Source organism: Myxine glutinosa, chromosome 12 (genome assembly GCF_964187855.1).
Source record: "Myxine glutinosa chromosome 12, kmMyxGlut1.1, whole genome shotgun sequence".
NCBI classification, from domain to species: domain Eukaryota; kingdom Metazoa; phylum Chordata; class Myxini; order Myxiniformes; family Myxinidae; genus Myxine; species Myxine glutinosa.
In genome coordinates, this window is record NC_136272.1 from 102011904 (window position 1) to 102039413 (window position 27510).

Sequence of the window (27510 nt, forward strand, 5' to 3'; positions counted from 1 at the left end):
CCTATGTTTTCATTACAGCACCATATGTATATATGTATATATAATCGACACTTACCCAAATGTGCACGTGACTGTGAAGGTGGTACTAGTGATGGCGGTAACCAAAGCAAAACGCTCTTTCTTAAAGCTGAAGATCATAAAGAGCTCCTTGCGCTCTGCAATGTCACAGGACAGGTGGTCACATTTGGCCATCATCTAAATTGAGATGAAGCTTGGATGAAATCCGAAGCAATTTTTTTGACGATTTAGCCTGCAGGAAAAGCAGAAAGGTGAACCTGTAATTGTCGATGGATGGTTTGTGTGTGTGTGTGTGTGTGTGTGTGTGTGTGTGTGTGTGTGTGTGTGTGTGTGTGTGTGTTCCACAGGTTACATAGAGGTCTGGGAGCGAGGTGGTGGTCGTGTGGGTTACCTTGGTGTTCGATAGGGGACGCACTCACCGCTCGCACCAGTACCAAACGGCCATTTATCAAAACAATCCACCTTTGTCTGTCGAATGTTGTCCACGTCGGACAAAAATACAACGCAATTTATTCGAGTAGTTTCAATTTGTATCACGCAAAATCCCCAAAGGTATTTTAGATGATAACATTTATACCTTATCGTGTATTTTTTTAATAAATACGAGGAGGTAAAAGCACCTATAAATTGTGCTTCATCCCCTAACGCTTTGCACACGCATGAGCAACTTGAAGGGAGCTGACAAAAGCAGATTAACCAACGAATGATGTAATCCCATTGTTTCGTACAAGCATCGTGCAGGATGCAGCCTATCGGAGCGCGAGGTGGGCGGAGCTTTCATAAATTATGTGAACGCTTGGCCACGCCCCTGCGCGTCCATATAGCGCTCACGCCCGAACTGCTTGGTATTCCCAGCATCGCAGCGCGTTCGTTGAGGCCGAGAAGGTTCTGGTGAGGTCTAGTCGAAGGGGAGGGGAGGACGATTTTGATGCTTTCCTTCAGTGCGTTAAGTGGCAAAAATTAGTGTTTTTTAAACAAGGGAATGAAATAATTTAAATGACTGTTAATTGTTCTTAAAAAAAAAAATCTATTATGAATTTAATTCCAGAAATTTCAGGTCTATCTGATGATGATGAACCTTCCATTGTTCGCAATCTTTCTGACGTGGACCTTCTCGGGATAGGGAAAGGTTAAAAAGATTTTATCAAGAGCTCGTCTTGACCGTAGCTAAGCTGAGCGCGTGTTGGGGGTGGAGGGGGGGCATTGGGGGTTGAGGGGGGCTCGTCGAGACAAAGCAGCCCAGACATCCTTGGAGAGCATCTCGAGATGTTTTCCCTCGCAAACGTTTGGTGCTTTGTCCATGAAACTCCTTGATGCCTATTTGCCTTTGCACGTCACGTGCTGAATTGCCCGCAAGACCTTCATTATTTTGTGCTGCAATTGTGCCATTCGTTTGATTATTACACCTCCATTGTCTGCACAGGATGTGCAGAGAGCTCTTGTCTCGTTGTGTCCCTTTGTCCATCTCGGATTCGATTTTGGTGACTACTCCTCATGCTCCCCACCCCTTACGAACCCCTCCCTCCCCGCACCAACCCCATCTCTTTCCCATCGTGCCCTCCCCTAGAGATGGCATTTAATGGTGATGCGCTCGATCTGGATCAACACCAGCATTTCGACGAGAGAGACCGGAGCCAGAGGCAAGGCAAGGGTTCTCGCATGAATGGACTTCCAAGCCCCACGCACAGCGCCCACTGCAGCTTCTACCGAACTCGCACCTTGCAGAGCCTCAGCTCCGACAAACGGGCCAAGAAGGTCCGCTTTTACCGTAACGGAGACCGTTACTTCAAGGGCATCGTGTACGCCATCTCGCCCGATCGCTTTCGCTCGTTCGAGGCGCTCCTGGCAGACCTGACGCGTACCCTCTCCGATAACGTCAACCTCCCCCAGGGGGTCCGGGGAATCTACACCTTTGATGGTGTTACCAAGATCTGCAGCCTTGATGAGCTGGTTGAAGGTTTGTTTGAACAACACATATCATATCCACATTTTCTTTGCATCTCCCATGATTTTGACCATTTGGATATTTTGCATTGTGCAGTTCCATGGTTTTGACCATTTGGATATTTTGCATTGTGCAGTTCCATGGTTTTGACCATTTGGATATTTCACATTGTGCAGTTCCATGGTTTTGACCATTTGGATATTTCAAATTGTGCAGTTCCATGGTTTTGACCATTTGGATATTTAGCATTGTGCAATTCCATGGTTTTGACCATTTGGATATTTTGCATTGTGCAGTTCCATGGTTTTGACCATTTGGATATTTCGCATTGTGCAGTTCCATGGTTTTGACCATTTGCATATTTTGCATTGTGCAGTTCCATGGTTTTTACCATTTGGATATTTCACATTGTGCAGTTCCATAGTTTTGACCATTTGGATATTTCGCATTGTGCAGTTCCATGGTTTTTACCATTTGGATATTTCGCATTGTGCAGTTCCATGGTTTTGACCATTTGGAAATTTCGCATTGTGCAATTCCATGGTTTTGACCATTTGGATATTTCGCATTGTGCAGTTCCATGGTTTTGACCATTTGGAAATTTCGCATTGTGCAGTTCCATGGTTTTGACCATTTGGAAATTTTGCATTGTGCAGTTCCATGGTTTTGACCATTTGGATATTTCGCATTGTGCAGTTCCATGGTTTTGACCATTTGGATATTTTGCATTGTGCAGTTCCATGGTTTTGACCATTTGGATATTTCGCATTGTGCAGTTCCATGGTTTTGACCATTTGGATATTTCGCATTGTGCAGTTCCATGGTTTTTACCATTTGGATATTTCGCATTGTGCAGTTCCATAGTTTTGACCATTTGGATATTTCGCATTGTGCAGTTGCATGGTTTTTACCATTTGGATATTTTGCATTGTGCAGTTCCATGGTTTTGACCATTTGGAAATTTCGCATTGTGCAGTTCCATGGTTTTGACCATTTGGAAATTTCGCATTGTGCAGTTCCATGGTTTTGACCATTTGGATATTTTGCATTGTGCAGTTCCATGGTTTTGACCATTTGGATATTTCGCATTGTGCAGTTCCATGGTTTTGACCATTTGGAAATTTTGCATTGTGCAGTTCCATGGTTTTGACCATTTGGAAATTTCGCATTGTGCAGTTCCATGGTTTTGACCATTTGGATATTTCACATTGTGCAGTTCCATGGTTTTGACCATTTGGATATTTCACATTGTGCAGTTCCATGGTTTTGACCATTTGGATATTTCGCATTGTGCAGTTCCATGGTTTTGACCATTTGGAAATTTCCCATTGTGCAGTTCCATGGTTTTGACCATTTGGAAATTTCGCATTGTGCAGTTCCATGGTTTTGACCATTTGGATATTTCACATTGTGCAGTTCCATGGTTTTGACCATTTGGATATTTCGCATTGTGCAGTTCCATGGTTTTGACCATTTGGAAATTTCGCATTGTGCAGTTCCATGGTTTTGACCATTTGGATATTTTGCATTGTGCAGTTCCATGGTTTTGACCATTTGGATATTTCGCATTGTGCAGTTCCATGGTTTTGACCATTTGGATATTTCGCATTGTGCAGTTCCATGGTTTTGACCATTTGGATATTTCGCATTGTGCAGTTCCATGGTTTTGCATCCGATCTTGTTCCTCCTTCATATATTCTCACGCTTTGCCTTTGAATCCTTGAGTCAAACCATGTGTGTTTATGGATGGACTCAAACGTTTCTGTAAACTCTCTGTGTCTCACCATTTCGTTTCATTTGTCCGTTTAATTCTCCAGAAGTACATGTTTGTACAATGGTGGAATTTTGTTTGCAAGATTGAAAACAAAACAATCCAGTTGGACAGTTTCATGTTGCTCCGATTTTGCTTTCCAAATTGTTTACAGAGCAGCGACCACTTCCAAGGCCGTGCCCGATTAACCAAAGACCATTTTTGCTTTACAAAGCTACTTGAATGATGGTCTTACCTTGAGCTGTGATGCATGTATGCCTATAGTTACTCGCTTATCTTTGAAGGTAAAGGTGGTGTCGTGTCGTGGAGGTGTGACCTGGTGATGGTGATTTATTGTGGGGCCGGCCTCTAAATGGACGCTGAGCAGAGAGGAATGGCTCGTTGCAGCCGAATTGTTGACCTTTGAAACGACCTCACAGCAATCTCATGTCTTCCACGGTGAAAAACCATTCCTTCCTGCACAGAGTCCATTTACAGCTGGACGAGGTGTCTTGGCTTTTCCAACAGATTTTTATTGAGGTCAGAGGTCGTATTTGGTGTTTCCAAAACATGCAGAGTGTTGAGTGCACATGTCAGGTACACCACCACCTCCCAATTTCTCTCCCCTTTTCCTTTCGTTTTGCTCGACATGGTTGATGTGGGACTCGTCCCGTTGTTCGATAATGTCCAACTACTGGACTCGTGATTTATAAACCTGATATTATTCGGTTTTGTAAAATGATGGTTTAACTATCCAAAGTAGAACGAGAACAGCAATTACCCAAACTAGAAACTAGAGCATACCTGCGCCAGGCTGAGCAGTTTGTTTTGTATCCCAATGATAGGCCGGATCTGGATTCGGACCTGAACCAAAATCTATTGGGCTTGTTCTCGTCACCTAACCAACTCATCCACCTAGTTTAGTCATAACACGTTCATAACTTTTTGAAATATGTTATATATCGTTTTTGGCCCTATCACTCAATGGTAAAGATTCATTTTGAAAATTAAATAATTCTCGTATCTGGATCCCTATTCAGATCTTCACCAAAATCGAATTGATGCGTCCTTGTTCCACATCTAATCTGTCCACAAAGTTTTGTCCGAATCCGTCCAAAACGTTTCGAGATATCGTGCTTTAAATCGCTTTTTGCCCCATCACCTATGTTAAAAAATCATTTACAAAATTCTCGGATCCGGATCTTCACCAAAATCTAATCGTTTCGTCCTTGTCACATACCCAACCTCTCCTCCAAATTTTGTCTGAATCCGTCCACAACTTTGCGATATCGTGCTTTAAATCGCTTTTTGCCCTATCTCTCAATGTTGAAGTCATTAAAAAAAATTCTCTGATCCGGATCCGGATTTTCACCAAATATTATCAAGTAAATTATCACAAGTAAAACAACCTTGGATTTTCCTTGACTTTTAAAGAGCATCTCGTTCCGAGAACTTTTTGAACACTCATAATTTCCAGTTATTCTTTGTCTTGTCGGTTGTTTGCTTGTTCGGGGTGGGGTGAGTGGGGTGGGAGTTGGGGGTGAGTGGGGTGGGAGTTGGGGGTGAGTGGGGTGGGAGTTTGGGGTGAGTGGGGTGGGGTTGGGGGATGATGAGCAGTGCAATAAGATGGCTTTCTCAAACTGCTTCGGTAGTCTCTCTTTCTCTTGCATAATTTAGCAACATTATTAACAAGTTAATTTTTTCCAGGTTCATTTGTTTTCTTTTGTTTCAATTTTATAAACACCTGCTAATTAGGCTGCACTGATGAATTGTGCAATTAAATCTTTGGGGAAAATTTGACTCTTCCCTCATGAGGCTTTAAACCATTAAACAATGGATTCCATCAACATTCCGCCACTTATTGCTTAGATATCGCATCTATGGGAGGTCTTCTGGCTTTTGGTTTCAGATTACATTTTGTCATTTGCCACCGGGGACGTCTCATGATGTACACACAGGTCGTGTGGCTAAATTGAGGAAGTAGGCTTCGAAAATTGAGGGAGAGGAGGAGAGAACCGGTGAAGAAATAGGAATTTAAAGGGATAGCTCCTTCGCATTAAAACCCATCTTATCAAAACGATCATCATTCCTTTTCATTCATCCAGATTTGAGATCCAGATTTGAGATCCAGATTTGAGATCCAGATTTGAGATCCAGATATGAGATCCAGATTTGAGAGTGCCACGTGAATGCCGGAGGATGTAGGGAGAATAATATTGTTACGGACGCGGTTTAGATGTTATTTTGACCGAGCGGTTGGTATGACCGCGACCGAACAGTTATTCCCCGACTAGACCCCGATTCCACCCAGACGTTGACCAAATCGCGCTATGCTAAATCAATGATGGAAAGGACACAACGACTGGGAAAGAGGAAACGACGCAAGGGGTACAGTTCTCAAGACCTCCGGAGGAGGGTATAATTACAGTGGTGGAGAAAAGGGGGTAGATTACAAGGTAGTGAGGTAAAAACACAGAAGAGATGGGCACTTAATTACAGTCTTATCTTATCCCAGACAGACCACAGACAAACGGATCAAGGTAGACTTACACAGGGATTGATGGCAGGAATCGACAGGTAGGTTGATAGCACAAGGTGCACCTTGGCTCGGGGACCGGATCAAGCACGGTCCAAGAGATGCAGGGAGGTGTCACAGCGCTCGGAAGGGACGTCTCTCTTGCTTCAAGCTCAGCGCGCATCTGACGTCACCTCCCTCTTCCTGTGCATGCTCAGCGGGGAGTGACACGCCCTCGGCTGGTTGGCTCCGCCCCCCCTGGGGCCGGTCCGCCGCTTCCATTGGGTGCGGGGGTTACCAGGCTCCGCCCTGGACGAGGAGCTGACAGGGAGCCCCTATTTGGTAACCCCGTCGAGCACATCTTCGATGGCGGCTCGTTGGGAAGGCCTCATGCCCTCCCAACACCTCCTACCAACCAAGCCGGAGTGAGGACGCGCACTCCCTGTGCATGCCGCTGCCATTGCTGTTGTTGTTGTTGTTGTTGCTGAACCGTGAGGAAGAGCTGCGGGGAGGTATTGGGAGGTCCTAAACTTCCTAACGGTGCCATACAATCACATTCTGGTGCAACGAAGGGTCAGAATTAATGGAAACGAGTCCTTAACTGACATAGACTAAGAATAACTAGCAAGATGTCCTATAGTTGTCTTACATGAGATGCGGTGAACCTGGGCACGACATTTAATGGGGGAAATAGGGGGAGGTCGGGTCTACAGAGTGTTGTTTACAGAAAATGGGACTAGGGAATGGGGGATTGGGGATAGTTGGGAAGTATTGAGGAAATAGGGGAATATTTACAAGCGGATATGGATGGATGCAAATCCCATATCCGCAACATTGCACCCTTCTCTACCTCGGGGCGTCCCGACCCGATAAATTTTTACCTACTTTAGTGTGGCACTCAGATGTAGTTCCCTCTACTATTAACTCAACCCTGAGTGCGACAGTTTTACAGATGTTCACAAATGAGTAAATATGTCCCCCTGCGACGTTGCACCCTTCTCCTAACAGAAACACACCCACAGGATAACCGAATCGCGGAAAGCATCCTCAAACTAAACATACAGCCGGTAGGGAGCATCATTTATACAAGACTGATATTTACACTACGATCCAGGACCTGTTCTTTGAGGAACACATGCAGATGTTATGCATAGGGAGAGCACGCATGCCAGCATCGATACACCAACCCACGAGTGCCCTGTGGCCCTACGGCCTTTAATAATGTGCAGAGCACCCCGTCCAAGCACCAAAAGCACCACCCCATTACGCACAGTCAGCACCATCCAGTGCACCAATAAAGTGTTCATAAAATGCACAATTAAGTGTCCATGGTCACCGGTGGTGTCGCAGCCGGCCGATGTTCTGCCGCTGGTCTTGCCTTCTTGGAGTGCACTTGGCCTTCTGGCTTCTTTAGAAATAAAGAAAGGCGCCAACCGCGTCCATTTCTTAATTGTGGCCGTCAGGGGGCCAACTAAAAGTGGTTCACCTGTATGGCATAGGTGCCACGTTGACCCAGAGGTCCATCCACGGGTGGTGCTTGACCGCAAAAGAACTGCGGTCCATTGTGGGCGGCCACAAAAATTGCGGTCCATATGGTGTATCGATCCAGGCAGCAAGCAGCGGAAGTACAGGCCCACAACTGCGGAGCCAGCGCCTCTCTCTCCTCTCTCTCTGCCCCAAAGCCAGATCCTCGGAGGTGGGAGACAAAAGAAGACAAGTGAGTAAGGTGGTAAGGGCGCAAAAGTACACGCAATTCAAGGTAATGCACACTGGGGGCACATGGGAACCAGGTGAGACAGGTACGTTCCTACCGTACGTCCCCCCCCCCCCCCCACCAGGTAACCTACATTGCCCCTCCCTTACCCCTTACTGTATCCACAAAACACAACACTACCCATAAACATCAACTTTACACATCAACAAACATCCCTACTGTCTTCCCCGTTCCTCCCATAAACCAAATTCGTCTTCTCTCCCTCCTAACCAATCAAATTTGCCATTTCCAACTCTCATCAAAATTTGCCATCTCCAACTCAACATCAAAATTTGCCATCACCAATTCATCATCAGTCCCTCCTAAGGAGGGAGAGATGGAATCACCCCAATGTCTCATCCACGTCGTGATGCGTCTCACAAATCCACACAGCAATTCTCCTTTCCTGCAACACAGAACAAAGGAACACAGGTGTGGAGTCATCATCACCACCTCACGTAAGTGGCTGCGTATGGTGCGACAGGTTCATCAATCCTAACTATTTCCTAAATGACTTTAACAACTTTACATTACCCGGGGTCTTTCCCTGCCAATCCAATGGCCAACTTTACTCTATGTGGTTCGAAGAACCAAAATCCCATTGACCATCTGTGGTGCACACCATCAATTTGGGTCTCACTCCCCGATTCAACACTCGGTGCCCCCGCACAATTTCGGTGGCTGGGTCGTGTGACGCTCCCAGCTGGTCCGCCCACCTGCACACCTCCACCACTGTTGTTGCCTACCGAGCTCACCTGCTCCTCACCCTAACCTAACTAACTGGGGAAGGCCCTCTCGCACTCTCACCCCCTCAGTGCCCTCTCTGGCACGGGCTGCCCGATCCACACCCGGGATCCTCAGGCACCCACTGACACTAACGGCTCCCAGAGCCCACCTGCGGCCTCACCTGGCCGACATCTAACAGTGGCGGAGTGCCCAACCATTCACACTCATACTAACAGGCCACACGACCAGCCAATTTCACCACACCAATGCACCCATCCACAATACCATTCTGCAACCGCACCACAAATGCCAATATCCAACCACAATTTACCTATACCTTCTAACTATTCTTTAAACTACCCTCCCCGGGTACTCGTGAAAAGGGGTCCACTCTTCCCCCATCCACACCTTCGCACCATGCACACCACTCCGTACCACTTACTCCAACTCTCTCCACACCACTCATTCTCTGCTCCATATATTCCACACACCTGCACTTGCACACCTGTGCTCTCATACTTGGTGCCGCCTGCACCCTTCTCTCCCCCAAGCGCATTCGCGCTGATCCACAACACTCACTACTCATACACTGCTCCACACACCTGTCCAGTTCTCACACAGCATCATCTCATCTAACTACTCCCCTCTGAAACTTGCGCTTCCCAGTCATCCCTTTAAACTATTGCACTCCCTCGTCATTATCATCCACTCTAATCTACCTGCGTCCCCTCTACAGGTATCCTTGTCACTAACTAACCTTAACGTTACCTAATGTCATCTTCGCTAGATCCCTACACACAATATCCTAACCCACCCGGGCTAGTTTTCACTGCCATACACCCCATAATCTGTAGCGCATTTGCCCCATATTCATGGGAAGGGTGGCAGGGATGCCACCCTTACCCACCGTCATACGGCGCGAGTGGGACCTTGTGGGACCACCTCGTATGTGAGTCGTTGCCCGCCTGCCGGACCCCGTGCGTCGCCCCTTGCGGGGTCAGCGCGGGGCCGAACCGGCCGGGCCCCCACAGTACATTACCCCCAAGGGGCTCCCGTGCCTCTCCTGTCCCTCTAAAAACTACCCCTGTTGGTGTCGATGCATGGGTCACGCTTCCGCAACCCGCTACCCATTCCATACCACCACAACCTTGCTCACTCACACCTCGCACCTCTCCCATCACCGGACCCTCTCGCTCGCACCCTCGTTCCATACCCTCCGGACCAGCCATACACCTCACTCTTGGCCTCTCACGAACATCCGGGTCCATCTCGACCCCCAAGCTTATTAAATCACCTGGCGCATCATACGCACGAACATATTGGTCACCACTTACACCGGGTCCTCTTTCTCTTCGCTTCTCCTCCATCACCTGCGAATCCCTCATCCGGTTAATGAGCACATCATCACGATCCGAACACAGACTTTGGACCAATTCTTTTACTTCCTCCTTTATCTCTTTCTTATCCTCTCTCCGTCGCTTCTTAATTTCGCTCACCCCTTCTTCCACTTCTTCTAATTTCTGCTTCACCTCCTTCATCTCCTCGTGCGCCCCCTTAAGTTCTTCCTCTAACTCCACCTTATTTTTTTCTATGTGCTCCCGCACCTCCCGCTCTTTAACCTCCATCACCTCTACCACCTTGTTCATTTTCCTCGTCAGGTCCTCATGTACCGTCTGACACTCTTTTTTAATTACCCCTACGTCCTTTTTCATCTCCTTCTGTGTCGATTTTAAACCCTCTATTACCGCTGTGTTCTTCTTTACCTGGTCCCCCAACTCCTTTTGTCCCACTGTCAGTTGTTCTACTCCCAGCGTCAACTCCTCTATACCACCTTGCAATTTTACAGTCCCCTTTCTCACCTCCTTCTCCATGCGCTCCTTACAGTGCCTCACCTCCTCGCGCACTTCTCCGACCTCCTCACTCACACCTCTTCTGATCTCCTCTCCCATCACTTGCATCTCCTGCCCAGATGCCACCCTCATCTTTTTTTTCTTTTTTTTTGTTTTGTTTTGTATACAAGATCGAGGCTCGTGAAAGAGCGAACATTAATCACACAGAAAGACAAACAGACACATAAAACAAATAACATCGGGAGCGGTAGACAAGATGGGGAGAGAGGGGGAAGGACACAACCACAACATTTGAGAGCAGGGACCGAGAGACATGGAGACATCGAGAGATCTGTGGGAGGGAGAGGGCTTTGGGGGGGAGGCATGTGAAGGGGGGGAGGCATGTGAAGGGGGGGGGGGGGTGGGAGAGGTATAAACATATGGACACTGCCAGGATTTCCAGGAAAGAAGTTGGAATTTCAAACAAGGTGGATCTGGGGTGAATTAGTGGGGGTAGAAAAGATCAAGGTTATGGATGGGGGAAGATAAGAGATGGTGGTGAACAGCTGTTTTAAAGACCTGGAGGGAGGAGAGGGATTGAAGGGAGTGTGGGAGTTTGTTCCACAGGCGGGAGAAAAGAGGAATGAAAGAGTGAAGGTGAGCAGAGAGCCGAGATTTCGGCAGTTTAACCATCAGAGGGTTGCTGGCAGATCTTGTGCGACCTGTAGGAATATTTGGGGGACAGAGCACAGAGAGAGCTGGGGGAGCAAGGCCGGAGAGGAGTCGGTAGAAGACAGAAAGGCCACCTACCTGCCTGCGGTGAGTGAGTGAAAGGCCCTCAGAGATAGCTTCATCGCGGGAGATTCCAATGATTTTGAAAGCTTTGGATTCAACAGCGTGAAGCCGAGCCAGGTGTGAGGCAGGAGCACCAGCCCATAGGGGAGAACAGTATTCCATTGAGCTGCGGATGAAAGCCTTGTATGTGGTGAGGAGCTCAGGTGTGCCGAGGAAGGACTTCGCACGACGGAGGATGCCCAGTCGGCGACTGGCTTTGGAGGCCAGCTTGGAAATGTGGTTTTCCCAAGAAAGATCATGGCAGATAGTGAGACCCAAAAGCTTGAGTGACAGAACTTCTTGGAGAGGATTGTTGAGAAAGTAGATGGGAGGGTTGTCCAGTCGATCTTTTCGGAGAGACATAGTAAGAGAGTGAGATTTGTCAGGATTGAAAGACATGTTCCACTTGTTTGACCAGTCTGTGATTTTGTCCAGGTCTTCAGAGAGTGAGGAGGCTGCAGACTGCCGATCTGAGGGAAGAGGAATGGAGCGGCAGAGAGTGGAGTCATCAGCAAAGAGATAGAGAGGATTTTCCAGAGAGTCAGAGAGATCATTGATAAAGACGATCTGCTCCATAGATTGATCTGCTCCATTTCCTCCCTGTGAGCATCCAATTTAGTTTCTACCCCCATTCTGACCCCCTCTATCTGCTGCCCCATTTTTTTAACTTCCCTTTCCGCTTGGGCCCTCATGTCCCTCAATTTGCCTTCCATACTGTTTTCTAACCCCTCTAACCCCTTTTTCATCCCTTCCATTTGATTCTCTTGAGCGGCCATTCTGTTTTCTACCCCCGTTAACCCATGTTTCACCCCTTCTATTTGATTCTCTTGAGCGGCCATTCTGTTTTCTACCCCCATTGACCCATGTTTCACCCCTTCTATCCCATTGTCTAACCCCTCAAATTTCTTGTCTAATCCCTCAAATTTCTTGTCTAATCCCTCAAATTTCTTGTCTAATCCCTCACTGGTACCCCTCGCTTCGTCCCTCATTACCCCCATTTGGCCCTCCAATCGCTCACCCAGTCGCTCAATTTGGCTCCCCATACTCATCTGTACAGCTGCCTGTAGCTGCGCAATGAGGACCTGCATGTCAATCCCTCCCACTTGTGCAGCGGGCGCGGCCGCCGTAGCCATCTGCGAGGCGCCATTTTGCGCGCCCGTAACCTCGTGCGCGAGGACGCCATTTTGCGAACCTGCCGCCCTCACTGCTTCGCTCTCCTCATGTCCCTCAATTTGGTCCTGGATCGACCCTGCCTCACTCTCCTCTACCGGAACCCAGCCGTCTTGATCTGCCATAGCGCGACTTTCAAAATTCGGGTTTTTTTTGTAAAACAAAATCAAATTTCGGTGACTTTATAATTTTGACCAAATTTTTTTCTAGATGTTTTAAAAAAAATTTGGTTCGGGCCTCGAATCTCACTCCTCGACACCAATTGTTACGGACGCGGTTTAGATGTTATTTTGACCGAGCGGTTGGTATGACCGCGACCGCACAGTTATTCCCCGACTAGACCCCGATTCCACCCAGACGTTGACCAAATCGCGCTATGCTAAATCAATGATGGAAAGGACACAACGACTGGGATAGATGAAACGACGCAAGGGGTACAGTTATCAAGACCTCCGGAGGAAGGTATAATTACAGTGGTGGAGAAAAGGGGGTAGATTACAAGGTAGTGAGGTAAAAACACAGAAGAGATGGGCACTTAATTACAGTCTTATCTTATCCCAGACAGACCACAGACAAACGGAACAAGGTAGACTTACACAGGGATTGATGGCAGGAATCGACAGGTAGGTTGATAGCACAAGGTGCACCTTGGCTCGGGGACAGGATCAAGCACGGTCCAAGAGATGCAAGGAGGTGTCACAGCGCTCGGAAGGGACGTCTCTCTTGCTTCAAGCTCAGCGCGCATCTGACGTCACCTCCCTCTTCCTGCGCATGCTCAGCGGGGAGTGACACTCCCGCCCTCGGCTGGTTGGCTCCGCCCCCCTGGGGCCGGTCCGCCGCTTCCATTGGGTGCGGGGGTTACCAGGCTCCGCCCTTGACGAGGAGCTGACAGGGAGCCCCTATTTGGTAACCCCGTCGAGCACATGTTCGATGGCGGCTCGTTGGGAAGGCCTCATGCCCTCCCAACACCCCCTACCAACCAAGCTGGAGTGAGGACGTGCACTCCCTGTGCACGCCGCTGCCATTGCTGCTGTTGTTGTTGTTGTTGTTGTTGTTGCTGAACCGTGAGGAAGAGCTGCAGGGAGGTATTGGGAGGTCCTAAACTTCCTAACGGTGCCATACAATCACATTCTGGTGCAACGAAGGGTCAAAATTAATGGAAACGAGTCCTTAACTGACATAGACTAAGAATAACTAGCAAGATGTCCTATAGTTGTCTTACATGAGATGCGGTGAACCTGGGCACGACATTTAATGGGGGAAATAGGGGGAGGTCGGGTCTACAGAGTGTTGTTTACAGAAAATGGGACTAGGGAATGGGGGATTGGGGATAGTTGGGAAGTATTGAGGAAATAGGGGAATATTTACAAGCGGATATGGATGGATGCAAATCCCATATCCGCAACAATATAAACTATCATTACCTCCGCTTTTTATGTTTTCACGTTTGTCTGTTTGTCTGTTTGTGGCAAAGATATACCAAAAAGTTGTGGATGCATTTGGATGAAACTTGGTGGACACATTGGGTGTGTGACAAGGACAAATTGTTTCGAATTTGGTGAAGATCTGGATCTGGGTACATTAATTTTTTAATTTTTTCATTTTTTAAAGTGAATTCTCACCAAGCCGAAAACATGAAAATCTCGTTTTCTGCTCCTGTGATGTCAAAAATGGGCCCACAGTGTACAAATTTCACTGAAATGATGCATACACATGTCCTCAACTACCAATCTGAAGATAATTGTGACCAGATTACCTTTCAGGGTAACGTTTTACATTTTTATTCCCAAAATAAGCAAATTTATATTTTCAGTTGGGTCGTTTTTCAAGTTCAGGGCCATTTTAGAAATAGTTCTTAGAGAACAACCTACTCCAAATCCTATTTTAAAAACTGCCCAAGGACATACGCTGCATTTTATGAGGTCAACCAGGTCTCTATGTGGAGAAATAAAAATCTTCAAGTCAATCTCCCTAAACTGACCCCTTTACCGCTATATGACGCAATTCACTTGTTTAAGTGTTTCATTCCATGTGGCGTGGTAATCCACTTACATGTGGTGTGGTTTACACTTTCATTACATGTGGTGTGGCTTACAGGAAGTAAATGTTGCCCACATATATGTTTTTGGAGGCCACATGGAAGAGTTGTAATGTGTTAAAATTTTATACCTCTATCGTCACACTGGTTGCTGGTTGGAGACATCTGATCAGGTTGCTGGTTGAAGACATCTGATCAGGTTGCTGGTTGAGATATCTGATCAGGTTGCTGGTTGAGATATCTGATCAGGTTACTGCATGGACACATCTGTCCAAAAGGTCATCCACATGGGTTGGGTCGGCTTTTGATGCAAGATCACGAAGCTAATCGGACATCGGCCTCTCTTGTGCGATGAACTGCTCCATGTGCAGCTCCAGGAACACGAATATAGCCAGAGTATGAAGTCGAGTGCACCAGGCATAATGCTTGCCATTTAGGAAACCATTCAAAAATCTTGATCCCAGAATACCTGCATCGCAGAGTAGCTGTGCTAATCCTGCGACTTCAATGAAGTATACAAGCCCTGTTTAAAATGATGACTAAGTGGAAGGGGTCCTGTGGCATGAACAGATCATTAAATTTAGGATTCTCATAGCCAGCTTGGAGATAGCCAAATCATATGTGAGACTGATATACTTTTCACCACGTTCCTCACGTACGTTTTCAGATTAGAGCTTCGTGTGTCGAACAACTTGGAGTCTGGTGGGAGGTAATTGGATGTTCTCCATGTAACCGATTTTCTGGATTGGTAAGGGGTCAATGGCCGTCAAATAATTCCAGCCTCTCCACATCGGGCAGCATTATTGCGCATACGTAACAGAACCCAGAGTACGTATATCCTTGTGTTCTGACCGCTGCAAGTTCTCTGGGTGTACAGGCTCATATAGCTGGAAGTTGGATTTGGTGGTGAACGGCTGGCCTCTGTATAGAGCCAGCGTTTTCTCCGCTGCTGTTAGACACTGCCGTCTTTTCTTTCTTGCTGGCTCGTTTCCATCACCTTCAGGAGTGCAGCTTACACTATTGGGAGTCGATGTATATTTCACGTTCTGCATTACAATTCCCGTGCAGCCCCTCGAGAGCAGACGCTTTTTCATCGTAGTTGTCCGTCAATTGCGGTAGCAAGACCAGACTCCATGGAAGTTCCATCTTGGGTAGCACGAGTCTCACTTCCTGTCATGCTCTTCACCAATGCAGATGTGCTTTGCTGGTTTCACATGCCCTTTGGTGGTATTGCATAACAGGCCATCACTGATAGACTCTTGTGTCCCGCTCGTTTGGGTTGCTAGAGTCTTGGCTGGTGACATCTAGTATAAACTTGACGCATTTTCAGGAGTTGGCACCTGTCCCTTCTGGAAGTGCTCTGAGTTCAGGGCGAGGGAGAGCGGGGTTGGCATTCTTTGTAACTTCGAGCAGGATGCTTCTCAAAAGTTTTGCAGCTTCAGCCAGGAGAATATCCGCCTGCTCATCGCCACTTATCACTCATTTTTTTTTCCATCAACACAGCATCTTTCTCCGTCATTTGGGAGGAAACGATGATGAGCCCCAATCGATTATATGGACTTGTGGAAGAGAGGTTGTCACCGAAATGGATTAGAGATTTGTTTAATATGGTTCGGTAGCAAGGCATATCACTTCCATTTGATCAGTTTTAACCCACATACCACAGAATAAACTATACACATCCCTGATCAACAAAGGGCGGTTGCCCTTCACAACGTCCTCCCACTGAATCTTATCATATAATTCCTCGTATACTTCGTGGTACTGGTCTCTCTTATTTTTTTGGTCGCTTTATTTTAGAGGGCATCAGCATAATCCTATCTACATTTATGGTGTCTGACTTCCTTACCATGAAAGTCAATATTACCCACCTTCGCTGACAATTCCAAATCCTCATGTCCTTGTACTGGGTCTTTCCTGAATTTTGCTCTCAGCTGAATCAAGCATGCATCTGTTTGGATATTGCGTTTCCTCTGGTTGACTTCGATGCACATTTTGTTGCAAAACAAGCAAACGTCATCAAAAAGCCCAGATGACGAAACAGTGATGTCACTGGTGGCACTTCTGAGGTGAAGTTCTGAGGAAGACGTTGACAAGCGTGGATGTTACAGGCGAAACAGCTGAGGACGGGAGTGATGTTAGTAATTTGTAGCATGATGAATGATACCCTCCAGCTTTTAATTTTGGTATTTTTTCTGATAACGAATGGTACTTGGAATCAGGTTTGTTTAAGTAGAATGCAGCACATGTTTCAATTTTCCCCCAAGTTTTATCAGTTAATTGTTTGATAGCCTGGTTTTCTGTTTAGCGGCAGTAATGGATGGATGATACAGTCGTCAGCCATGATCAATGGGAACTGAAGCAGCAAAACCTGCAAAGATAAAAACCTGATCCGATGTCTCCAACCAGCAACCTGATCAATGTCTCCAACCAGCAACCCGATCAGATGTCTCCAACCAGCAACCCGATCAGATGTCTCCAACCAGCAACCCGATCAGATGTCTCCAACCAGCAACCCGATCAGATGTCTCCAACCAGCAACCTGTTCAGATGTCTCCAACCAGCAACCTGATCAGATGTCTCCAACCAGCAACCTGATCAGATGTCTCCAACCAGCAACCTGATCAGATGTCTCCAACCAGCAACCTGATCAGATGTCTCCAACCAGCAACCTGATCAGATGTCTCCAACCAGCAACCTGATCAGATGTCTCCAACCAGCAACCTGATCAGATGTCTCCAACCAGCAACCCGATCAGATGTCTCCAACCAGCAACCTGTTCAGATGTCTCCAACCAGCAACCCGATCAGATGTCTCCAACCAGCAACCCGTTCAGATGTCTCCAACCAGCAACCTGATCAGATGTCTCCAACCAGCAACCTGATCAGATGTCTCCAACCAGCAACCTGATCAGATGTCTCCAACCAGCAACCTGATCAGATGTCTCCAACCAGCAACCCGATCAGATGTCTCCAACCAGCAACCTGTTCAGATGTCTCCAACCAGCAACCCGATCAGATGTCTCCAACCAGCAACCCGATCAGATGTCTCCAACCAGCAACCTGTTCAGATGTCTCCAATCAGCAACCTGATCAGATGTCTCCAATCAGCAACCTGATCAGATGTCTCCAACCAGCAACCTGATCAGATGTCTCTAACCAGCAACCTGATCAGATGTCTCCAACCAGCAACCTGATCAGATGTCTCCAACCAGCAACCTGATCAGATTTCTCCAACCAGCAACCTGATCAGATGTCTCCAACCAGCAACCTGATCAGATGTCTCTAACCAGCAACCTGATCCGATGTCTACAACCAGCAACCTGATCGATGTCTCCAACCAGCAACCCGATCAGACGTCTCCAACCAGAAACCTGTTCAGATGTCTCCAACCAGCAACCTGATCAGATGTCTCCAACCAGCAACCTGATCAGATGTCTCCAACCAGCAACCTGATCAGATGTCTCCAACCAGCAACCTGATCAGATGTCTCCAACCAGCAACCTGTTCAGATGTCTCCAACCAGCAACCCGATCAGATGTCTCCAACCAGCAACCCGATCAGATGTCTCCAACCAGCAACATGTTCAGATGTCTCCAACCAGCAACCCGATCAGATGTCTCCAACCAGCAACCTGATCAGATGTCTCCAACCAGCAACCTGATCAGATGTCTCCAAGCAGCAACCTGATCAGATGTCTCCAATCAGCAACCTGATCAGATGTCTCCAACCAGCAACCTGATCAGATGTCTCCAACCAACAACCTGATCAGATGTCTCTAACCAGCAACCTGATCAGATGTCTCCAACCAGCAACCTGATCAGATGTCTCCAACCAGCAACCTGATCAGATGTCTCCAACCAGCAACCTGATCAGATGTCTCCAACCAACCAGCAACCCGATGAGATGTCTCCAACCAGCAACCTGATCAGATGTCTCCAACCAGCAAACTGATCAGAGGTCTCCAACCAGCAACCTGATCAGAGGTCTCCAACCAGCAACCTGATCAGATGTCTCCAACCAACAACCAGTGTGATGATAGAGGTATAAAATTTTAACACGCTACAACTTGGCCATGTAGCCTCCAAAAACATATATGCAGGCAACATTTACTTCCTGTAAGCCGAATCCACACCACATGGAATGAAACACTTAAACAAGCGAATTGCGTCATTTAGCAGTTTAGGGAGATTGGCTATAAGATTTTCATTTCTCCACATAGAGATCCGGTTGACCTCTTAAAATGAAATGCTTCTAAAATGGCCCCGAACTTGAAAAAAACGACCCAAGTGAAAGTGGGAAATGCTCATTTTAGGAACGAAAATGTAAAAAGCGACCCCAAAAGGTGATCTGATCACAATCATATTTACATTCATAGTTGAGGACACGTGTAAGCATCATTTCAGTGAAATCGGTACACTGCAAGCCCTTTTTTGACATCACAGGAGCTGAAACCGTGATTTACCTTTTTTTTCACTTGACGTGTGTCAAATTCACGACATTCTTGCCACCAGAACGGTAACACCCAGAGTTGAATGACCAGACGGTCAATTTCTAGTGCCCCAAGGTATGCTTTATCATACAACAACACACCAGATAAATCAGACTTTTTTTGTAAATAAACTCCCCAAGCTTGGGGTCCAGTATGACAAAAATAGGTGGACGATTTGGGCAGGTAACAAGAACAAGCTGATTAGATCTTGGTTTAGGTCCTTGACGCAAGGCCAGAGAGGAGTCGGTAGAAGACGGAAAGACCACCAACCTGCCTGCGGTGAGTGAGTGAAAGGCCCTTGGAGTTAGCTTCATCGCGGGAGATTCCAATGATTCTGAAAGCTTTGGTTTCAACAGCGTGAAGACGAGCTAGGTGTGAGGCAGGAGCACCAGCCCAGAGGGGGGAACAGTATTCCATAGAGCTGCGGATGAAAGCCTTGTATGTGGTGAGGAGCTCAGGTGTGCCAAGGAAGGACTTCGCACGACGGAGGATGCCCAGTCGGCGACTGGCTTTGGAGGCCAGATTTGAAATGTGGTTTTCCCAGGAAAGATCATGGCAAATAGTGAGACCCAAAAGCTTGAGTGACAGAACTTCTTGGAGAGGATTATTCAGAAAGTGGATGGGAGGGTTTTCCAGTCGGTCTTTTCGGAGAGACATCGTAAGAGTGTGAGATTTATCAGGATTGAAAGACATGTTCCATTTGTTTGCCCAGTCTGTGATTTTGTCCAGGTCTGCAGAGAGTGAGGAGGCTGCAGACTGCCGATCTGAGGGATGAGGAATGGAGCGACAGAGAGTAGAGTCGTCAGCAAAGAGATAGAGAGGATTTTCAAGAGAGTCAGAGAGATCATTGATGAAGACCAGAAAAAGCCTTGCCCCCCCAGCCCTCTCTGGGCTCTGTCCTCCAAATATTCCTACAGGTCGCACAAGATCTGCCTGCAACCCTCTTATGGTTAAACTGCCAAAATCAAGACTTTCTGCTCACCTTCACTCCTTCATTCCTCTTTTCTCCCGCCTCTGGAACAAACTCCCTCACTCTCTTCAATCCCACTCCACCCTCCAGGTCTTTAAAACAGCTGTTCACCACCATCTCTTATCCTCCCCCATCCAAAACCTTGATCTTTTCTACCCCCGCTAATTTCGGTCCCCTTGTGTTTTATACTTCTCCCACCCCCCTCCCCCCCCTCCCCTTCCCATGCCTCCTGCCCCCAAGCCCTCTCCCTCCCACACTTCTCCCTGCTCTCAAATGTTGTGGTTGTGTGCTTCCCCTTCTCTCCCCATCTTGTCTTCCGCTCCCTCTTTTTGTATATTTTGTTTGTCTGGTTGATTTGTTTGTGAAATAAATGTTAGCTCTTTCACGAGCCTCGATTCAGTATACAAAAAAAAAAAAGAAAAAAAAAAAAAGGTCCGCATCGAGATCTGCCCTATCAGTGGAATGCATAATGCAAACAGTTCAGCCTGGTGGAGGTTTGTGCTCCACCGAGTGTCATTCTAGTTTGGTATGCATCATATCCTCACCTTGAAAGGACAAAAAATGGTCATTTGGTTAAAAAATGTGAAAAAGTGATCTGAGATATTAATCGTTTTTTAAAAATGATGTGATCTGAAGATGTGTATCTAGCTTAGGTTTTTTCAGGGTCTAAGGCTCGTGGAGGAGTTTCACACACCACCACCAACACACACACACACACACACACACACACACACACACACACACACACACACACACACACACACAAGATAATACCGGACTAAACTTCAGACAAACATACCCACTGAGCTTGGGGGAGGTGATGTAACTTCCCAGGACACTCTGGATACCGGTGACATCATCTTTATATGATATCTCTTTTCTCTCCCCAAACAGTGGGGTAATTTTGAAGGAATTTTCTGATACCCTTGGGGTTTGTCCATGCTCTATCCTCTAAATGCTGAGCATCAAGCAAGGAAGCTGCACGTACCATTTTCAAAGTATTTGGTATGTCTCAGCCAGAGTCGGGCCCCAATCTCTGATCAAAAGCTTCGTCGGTCTCCGAAGAAGAAGCTTCATCGGCTTCCTAAGAAGAAGCTTCATCGGCTTCCTAAGAAGAAGCTTCGTCGGCTTCCAAAGAAGAAGCTTCATCGGCTTCCTAAGAAGAAGCTTCGTCGGCCACATGAGAAGAAGCTTCATCGGCCTCACGAGAAGAAGCTTCGTCGGCCTCCTAAGAAGAAGAAGCTTCGTCGGCCTCATGAGAAGAAGCTTCATCGGCCTCCTAAGAAGAAGCTTCGTCGGCCTCCTAAGGAAGTGTATGTGCTGTATCCTGTTTGCAAGGGCCATTTTTGGAGAAGGAAAAAAAGCAAACATTTGTATAATTAGTCCATCTGAGCAGTTGAGAAGGATGCAGTTCTTGGTTCGCAACAAAAGTTTTACTGTAATATCAATTTCCTATTTGGTGTCGAGACCGTTGTGATCCATTCCACACAAATCATGGTATTTGACACAATCGAGCCTTTTACCGCTATACAATGACAAAGAAGATAATGAGTCGCTGGTTTTAGGTGGCGAAGTAAAAGCATGCAGTTCACTGGGTTTCCTCTTGGTAATATATCTCCTGCTCCCTTATTGATCCACTTTGCACCATTATCCACACGGACTCTGAATGTGTAATGTGCTCCATAAAGTACAGTTTCCCATCTTGATTTTGCTGTATTTAGTCAATGGTATATCCAGTGTGGTACACCTTGCGATTGGATGCACAATGGAAGGTCTTTGTTTTGCAATCCATTGTATTGGCTTGAGGCACCCATTGTCAATTTAAATTTGGTTGTTGTTCGTGTTTTAAGACATCTGGCACATACACTGTAGAAATTTACAAATTAATTCTTCATCTCATGGGATATACAGTTGTGGCCCAAAATATTGGCACCCTTGCACTTTTTCAAATAATGCACCATTTCTTCCAGACATTTGTTGAAATTAATAAATATTTTGGTATCCACAAATGTATTTCTTTGGTTTGCAGTGGAACAAAACAAAAAAAGCTGAAAAAAATACTAAATCTTAGCTTATTTCACACAGAAATCCTAAAATGGCCCGGACAATATAATAATAATAATAATAATAATTCATTTATTTTGTATAGCGCTTTTCAAGAAGCCCAAAGGCACTTTGACAGAGTGGAAAACATAATGCATAACAATACATGAAAACAACAATTGCAAAAAGACAAGAATCAATAGGGAAATATTTAAAGCAAAAGGAGGGAGAAGGAGAAGAGATAGTCAGGGGTTAAATGCTGTGGGTTGAATGTTGAATGCAGTGTTGAACAGGTGGGTCTTTAGTGATGTTTTAGCACCTTTTAGAAGTTGTTAGAAATAATTAGATTTCAAGCAGGTGATTCTCCTTTACTTTGGAATTCAACTCACCGAGGGTGAGTTGCAGGTGTCTGCAATATAAAAATCACTCATACAACCAGTTTGAATAGAGAAAAGGAGCCATTCTGCTGTTTTGTGTCACTGTGTGTACAGCAATGAGCATGGAGAAAAGAAAGAAAACCAGAGAATTGTCTGATGAGGTCAGACACAAGATTGTAGCCAAGCATGGACAATCTCAAGGCTACAAGTCCATCTCCAGAGACCTTGATGTTCCTGTGTCCACCGTACGCAATGTTATCAGGAAGTTTAAGGCCCATGGCACTGTAGCCAACCTCCCTGGATGTGGCCGCAAGAGAAAACTTGATCTAAGATTGCAGCGAAGGATTGTTTAAATGGTGGAGAAAGCACCTCGATCAACTGCCAAACAGATTCAAGCTGAACTTCAGACACAAGGTACGACAGTTTCAACTCGCACCATCCGTCGCCAACTCAATAAAAGGGGGTTCTATGGTAGAAGACCCAGGAGGACCCCACTGCTGAGAGGGAAACATAAGAAAGCCCGACTGGAGTTTTCCAAAACACACCAAAGCAAGCCAAAATCCTTCTGGGGAAATGGCCCGTGGACAGATGAGTCCAAATTAGAGCTTTTTTGTAAAGCACATCATCTCTATGTTTACAGAAAACAAAATGAAGCCTTCAAAGAAAAGAACACCTTCCGTACAGTCAAACATGGAGGAGGTTCAGTGATGTTTTGGGGTTGCTGTGCTGCTTCTGGCACTGAATGCCTTGAATGTGTGCATGGTATCATGAAATCAGGAGATTACAAAGGCATTTTGGAGCGTAATGTTCCACGTAGTGTCAGAAAGCTGAGTCTCCGTCGAAGGTCATGTGTCTTGCAGAAGGATAATGACCCCAAACACACTTCAAAAAGCACCCAGGAATGGTTCAAGACAAAACGCTGGACTGTTCTGAAGTGGCCAGCAATGAGTCCAGATCTAAATCCCATTGAACACCTGTGGGGAGATCTGAAAACAGCAGTGGGGAGAAGGCACCCTTCAAATCTGGGAGAACTGGAGCAGTTTGCACAAGAAGAGTGAGTCATACTGCCAGTGGAGAGGTGTAGGAAGCTCATACATGTCTATAGGAAGCACTTGACTGCAGTTATTTTATCCAAAGGCTGTGCTACCAAATATTAAGTCGAGGGTGTCAATACTTTTGTCAATGCAATTTATTTTTATTTTCTGATTTAAAAGGATATATTAAGTTCTGATTCAAAAACAAAGGTTCTGTAATATTAACAGTGAAATGAAGAATTGTGGAGACCAAATACTTTTGTCAATTCCAACTTATTTTTAGAAACAATTGTGAGTTATTTGAAAAAAGTGCAAGGGTGTCAATATTTTTGGCCACGGCTGTATATATATCCCATCCGATGTACCATACTCTGTGTTCTAGGGTTGTACTGGATGGTTTGCCATCCCTCTTCCAGGAGTAGTTAGAGCAGGAATTTGGCAGAGAAAGGAAAATCGGAAAGAAAGAAACTCCAAGCAGAGAAAATCGGAAAATTTGAAGGAGCGATTTGGGTGGGGTTAACGAGGGTAGAAAAGATCATGGTTTTGGATTGAGGATGATCTGAGATGGTGGTGAACAGCTGTCTTGAAGACCTGAAGGGAAGAATAAGATTGAAGAGGATGTGGAAGTTGATTCCACAGGTGAGAGAAGAGAGAAACAAATGAGTGGAGGTGAGCAGTGATCCTGGATTTATGTAGTTTCACCAGAAGGGGGACGCTGGTGGTCTGTGTAAGCCCTGCAGAAACCTGGGGGGGGGGGGGGGGGGGGGGGTGAAAGCACGGGTAGAGCAGAGGGTGCAAGACCAGAAAGGAGGTGGTAGAAGACAGAGACCACCCATCTTTCTGTAATGGCAAAGTGATAGGCCCACAGACTCGGCTTCAGTGCAGGAGATTCCTTGGTTTCCATGGTAAAAAGCTGAGCAATATGTGAGGCAAAGGTGCCCGCCCAAAGGGGAGAGCAGTCCTCCATCAAGCTGTGGATGAAGGCCTTGTAGGTGGATAAGAGTTCAGGTGTACCAAGGAAGGACTTTGTATGATGGACGATGCCCAATCGGCAACTGGCTTTGGAGACCAACTTTGAAATGTGGTTCGCCCAAAGAAAGATCATGGCTGATAGTGAGACCCAGAAGTTTGAATGACTGAACTTCCTCAAGAGGATTTTTAGGAAAGAAGTTAGGAGGGTTTATGCACATATATATATATATATATATATATATATATATATATATATATATATCTATATATATATATATATATATATATATATATATATATATATATATATATATATATACAGTATATATATATATATATATATATATATATATATATATATACAGTATATATATATATATATATATATATATATATATATATATATATATATATATATATATATATATATATATATATATATGTATATGTATATATTGTTGCGGATCTCAGAGTACGGCACTCCCGTTAGCAAGGGTTAATCCCCTTGTCTTGTTCAGCTGGCCGTCTCCGGTCCTGGAACTATCCCGCTCCTTTGCGGGATGAGATTGGCCAGGGTGATTGGTCAAAGGTTTCCCAAATACCTTCACCAATCTCTCCCCAAAGCAGGGAGATGAGTCCCTGCTCGAACCGCGGATGTGATGGTAATTGCCGAGCGGTTTAGCAATCCACGATCCGAGCCGTTAGCAAACAGACTAACCCGATTCTGAGCGGTTCCTATATCGTGCCACCGATATTCAATTGGGGACAGGATGCAAGCGATCGGATGAGAGGAAGCAAAGAATAAGAAGGGTAAAGGAAGAACAAATATGGTTTATTATCTATCTAAAAGAGGAAACGAAAGAAGGGAATATACAAGAAGAGGAAATAAAAGGACATAGGGCAACCTTATACACTCTTATATAACACGCCCAGGACAAACAGACAGACTCACACGAAAGGTAGCTGGTAGGGGAGGAAGGTCCAGGCAGATGGTTCCAGGCGATGGGATGGTCCAGGCTCCCGGTCCGCGGGCAAAGAACGGCTGGCAGCTTAACGCGCGACCGGACCTTACATACGCGAGGGGCTGGAATGCGCGTACGTACAGCGTGCCGAACGCTCTCAAAACCACGGCAGTTCGTATCGAAAAACGATCGTCCCAAACGATCCTCCGCGCAATGTTCTTATATTCGCCGCCTCTGTGCTGTTCTCTCGCATCTGCCGATCTCCCCCGCATCTGCTCTCCCGTTCATCTCCGTAAAAAGGCTTCGCGCTCGCGCTTTTATTAGAAGCCTCGCATATCAAGCCGCGTCCGCTTTGCTCCGCCTACCGGTGAACACGCCTCGGCCCGGATTGGTTACGAGGGTTCATCAGTACCTCCCCTCGTGACGCGTTGATGGGGCCACGCCTGTGTTCCTGGCCGCTCCTCCCTTTTTCTCCCACTCTGACCGCGTGCGTAATGGCGGAGGGCAGGAACAAACCAAAAGGGAGCGACGCTGCTGGCAATGGCGGCTTGGGGCGAGCTTTAGCTCCAAGGCAGCGAACGCTGCAATACGGCTACTGGCACTTTGGAGAGAGAGAGATTGGGGATAATTGAAGGGGCCTAGGTTATTTGATTAATACAACAGAGTCAAACTATTGGAAACAGATCCTTAACTGAAACATAGACTAATGAAATAACTAAAGAAGATCCTATGGTGTCCTACGTGTTGTACATGGCCTAACTAGGGTGCAACCTTTACAAACGGGGATATTTACAAGAATTATTATTTTACAAAGTGAAGGTTCTATAAACCGTAACAATATATAATTGGCAATTATGTACACTAGAATTGATGTGGCTGATTGGCTTGAGGTGTTTCATAGATTTGGTGTTTCATAGATCAGAGTCTATCTCGACATGGCTTCAGTTTATTTGGGATATCTTGTGTACACAGTATTGGAGATATAACTGGCTTGATGGCCTCTTGATAGGACAGCACCTTGACAATAGTGGTTCACTGAGCTATCCTCTCAACCCCAACAGGTAAACCATTGCACAAAAAATTGGGCGGGAAAAAAAACAACAATTTGAGGAGGTGGTGATGTTGGACCACATTTTGGTTAGATTTTTGACCACATTTGGAAAGCAGATATTTGTGTCTTTTCAAAATGACTACTCCATGACTCAACCTTAATTCAGTTGTTCTCCATTTTGTGCTGAATCTTTTGTTGTTCATATGCTGAATTATATTCCCCTTCCTGCCACAGGTGAGAGCTATGTTTGCACCTCCAATGAACCATTCCGCTACATGGAGTACGCCAAGAACACCAACCCCAACTGGTCCGTCACACCGAAGTCGTCTATGTCTGGGCAGGCCCGAGCACCCACGTCCCTCGGGAGCAGTGCTCATGCCGTCGACGGGCGAGAGAACAAGGATTTTGTGCGGCCCAAGCTGGTGACGGTGATCAGGAGTGGCGTGAAGCCGCGCAAGGCCGTACGTGTACTCCTCAACAAGAAGACCGCTCACTCGTTTGAGCAGGTGCTCACGTACATCACCGACGCCATCAAACTGGACACGGGAGCTGTGAAGCGGCTATATACACTGGACGGTAAACAGGTACGATTGTGCGGCTTTTTCTCTTTTATTTCATTCAAGGCTGTCTATTTATTACCTACTCCACCGAAGGTGGATGAAAGTCATGTTTTCACCCCTGTCTGCCTGTGACCAAGATATCTCAAAACGTTGTGGACGGATTCGGACGAAATTTGGCAGAGATGTAGCGTATGTGACGAGGACGAAATGATTTTTGGTGAAGATCCGGATTCGGATCCGGCTACGAGAAATTTTTAAGTGATTCTTCACCATTGGGAGATCGGGCCATAAAACGCTATATAGCAGGATATCTCAAAGAGTTGTGGACAGATTTGGACGAAACTTTATGGAGAGGTTGGGTGTGTGACAAGGAAGAATTGGTTCAATGTTGGTGAAGATCCAGATCCGGATTTGGCTCGTAAAAACTTTTAAAGTGATTCTTCACCACTGAGTGATAGGGCTAACACCAACA

At 46.2% G+C, this 27510-nt stretch overlaps 1 protein-coding gene across 1 annotated transcript in view; it reads left to right on the forward strand.

Annotated features, from left to right (window-relative positions):
* The first annotated feature begins 830 nt into the window (after positions 1–830).
* LOC137437700 (neuronal migration protein doublecortin-like) overlaps positions 831–27510 on the forward strand; it is a 73022-nt gene continuing 46342 nt past the window's right edge. Inside the window, exons 1-3 of the mRNA XM_068132222.2 lie at positions 831–909; positions 1586–1975; positions 26713–27062. Of these exons, the coding sequence (XP_067988323.1) occupies positions 1588–1975; positions 26713–27062 (738 nt within the window). The 5' untranslated portion in view covers positions 831–909; positions 1586–1587. The remainder of the gene's footprint in view (positions 910–1585; positions 1976–26712; positions 27063–27510) is intronic.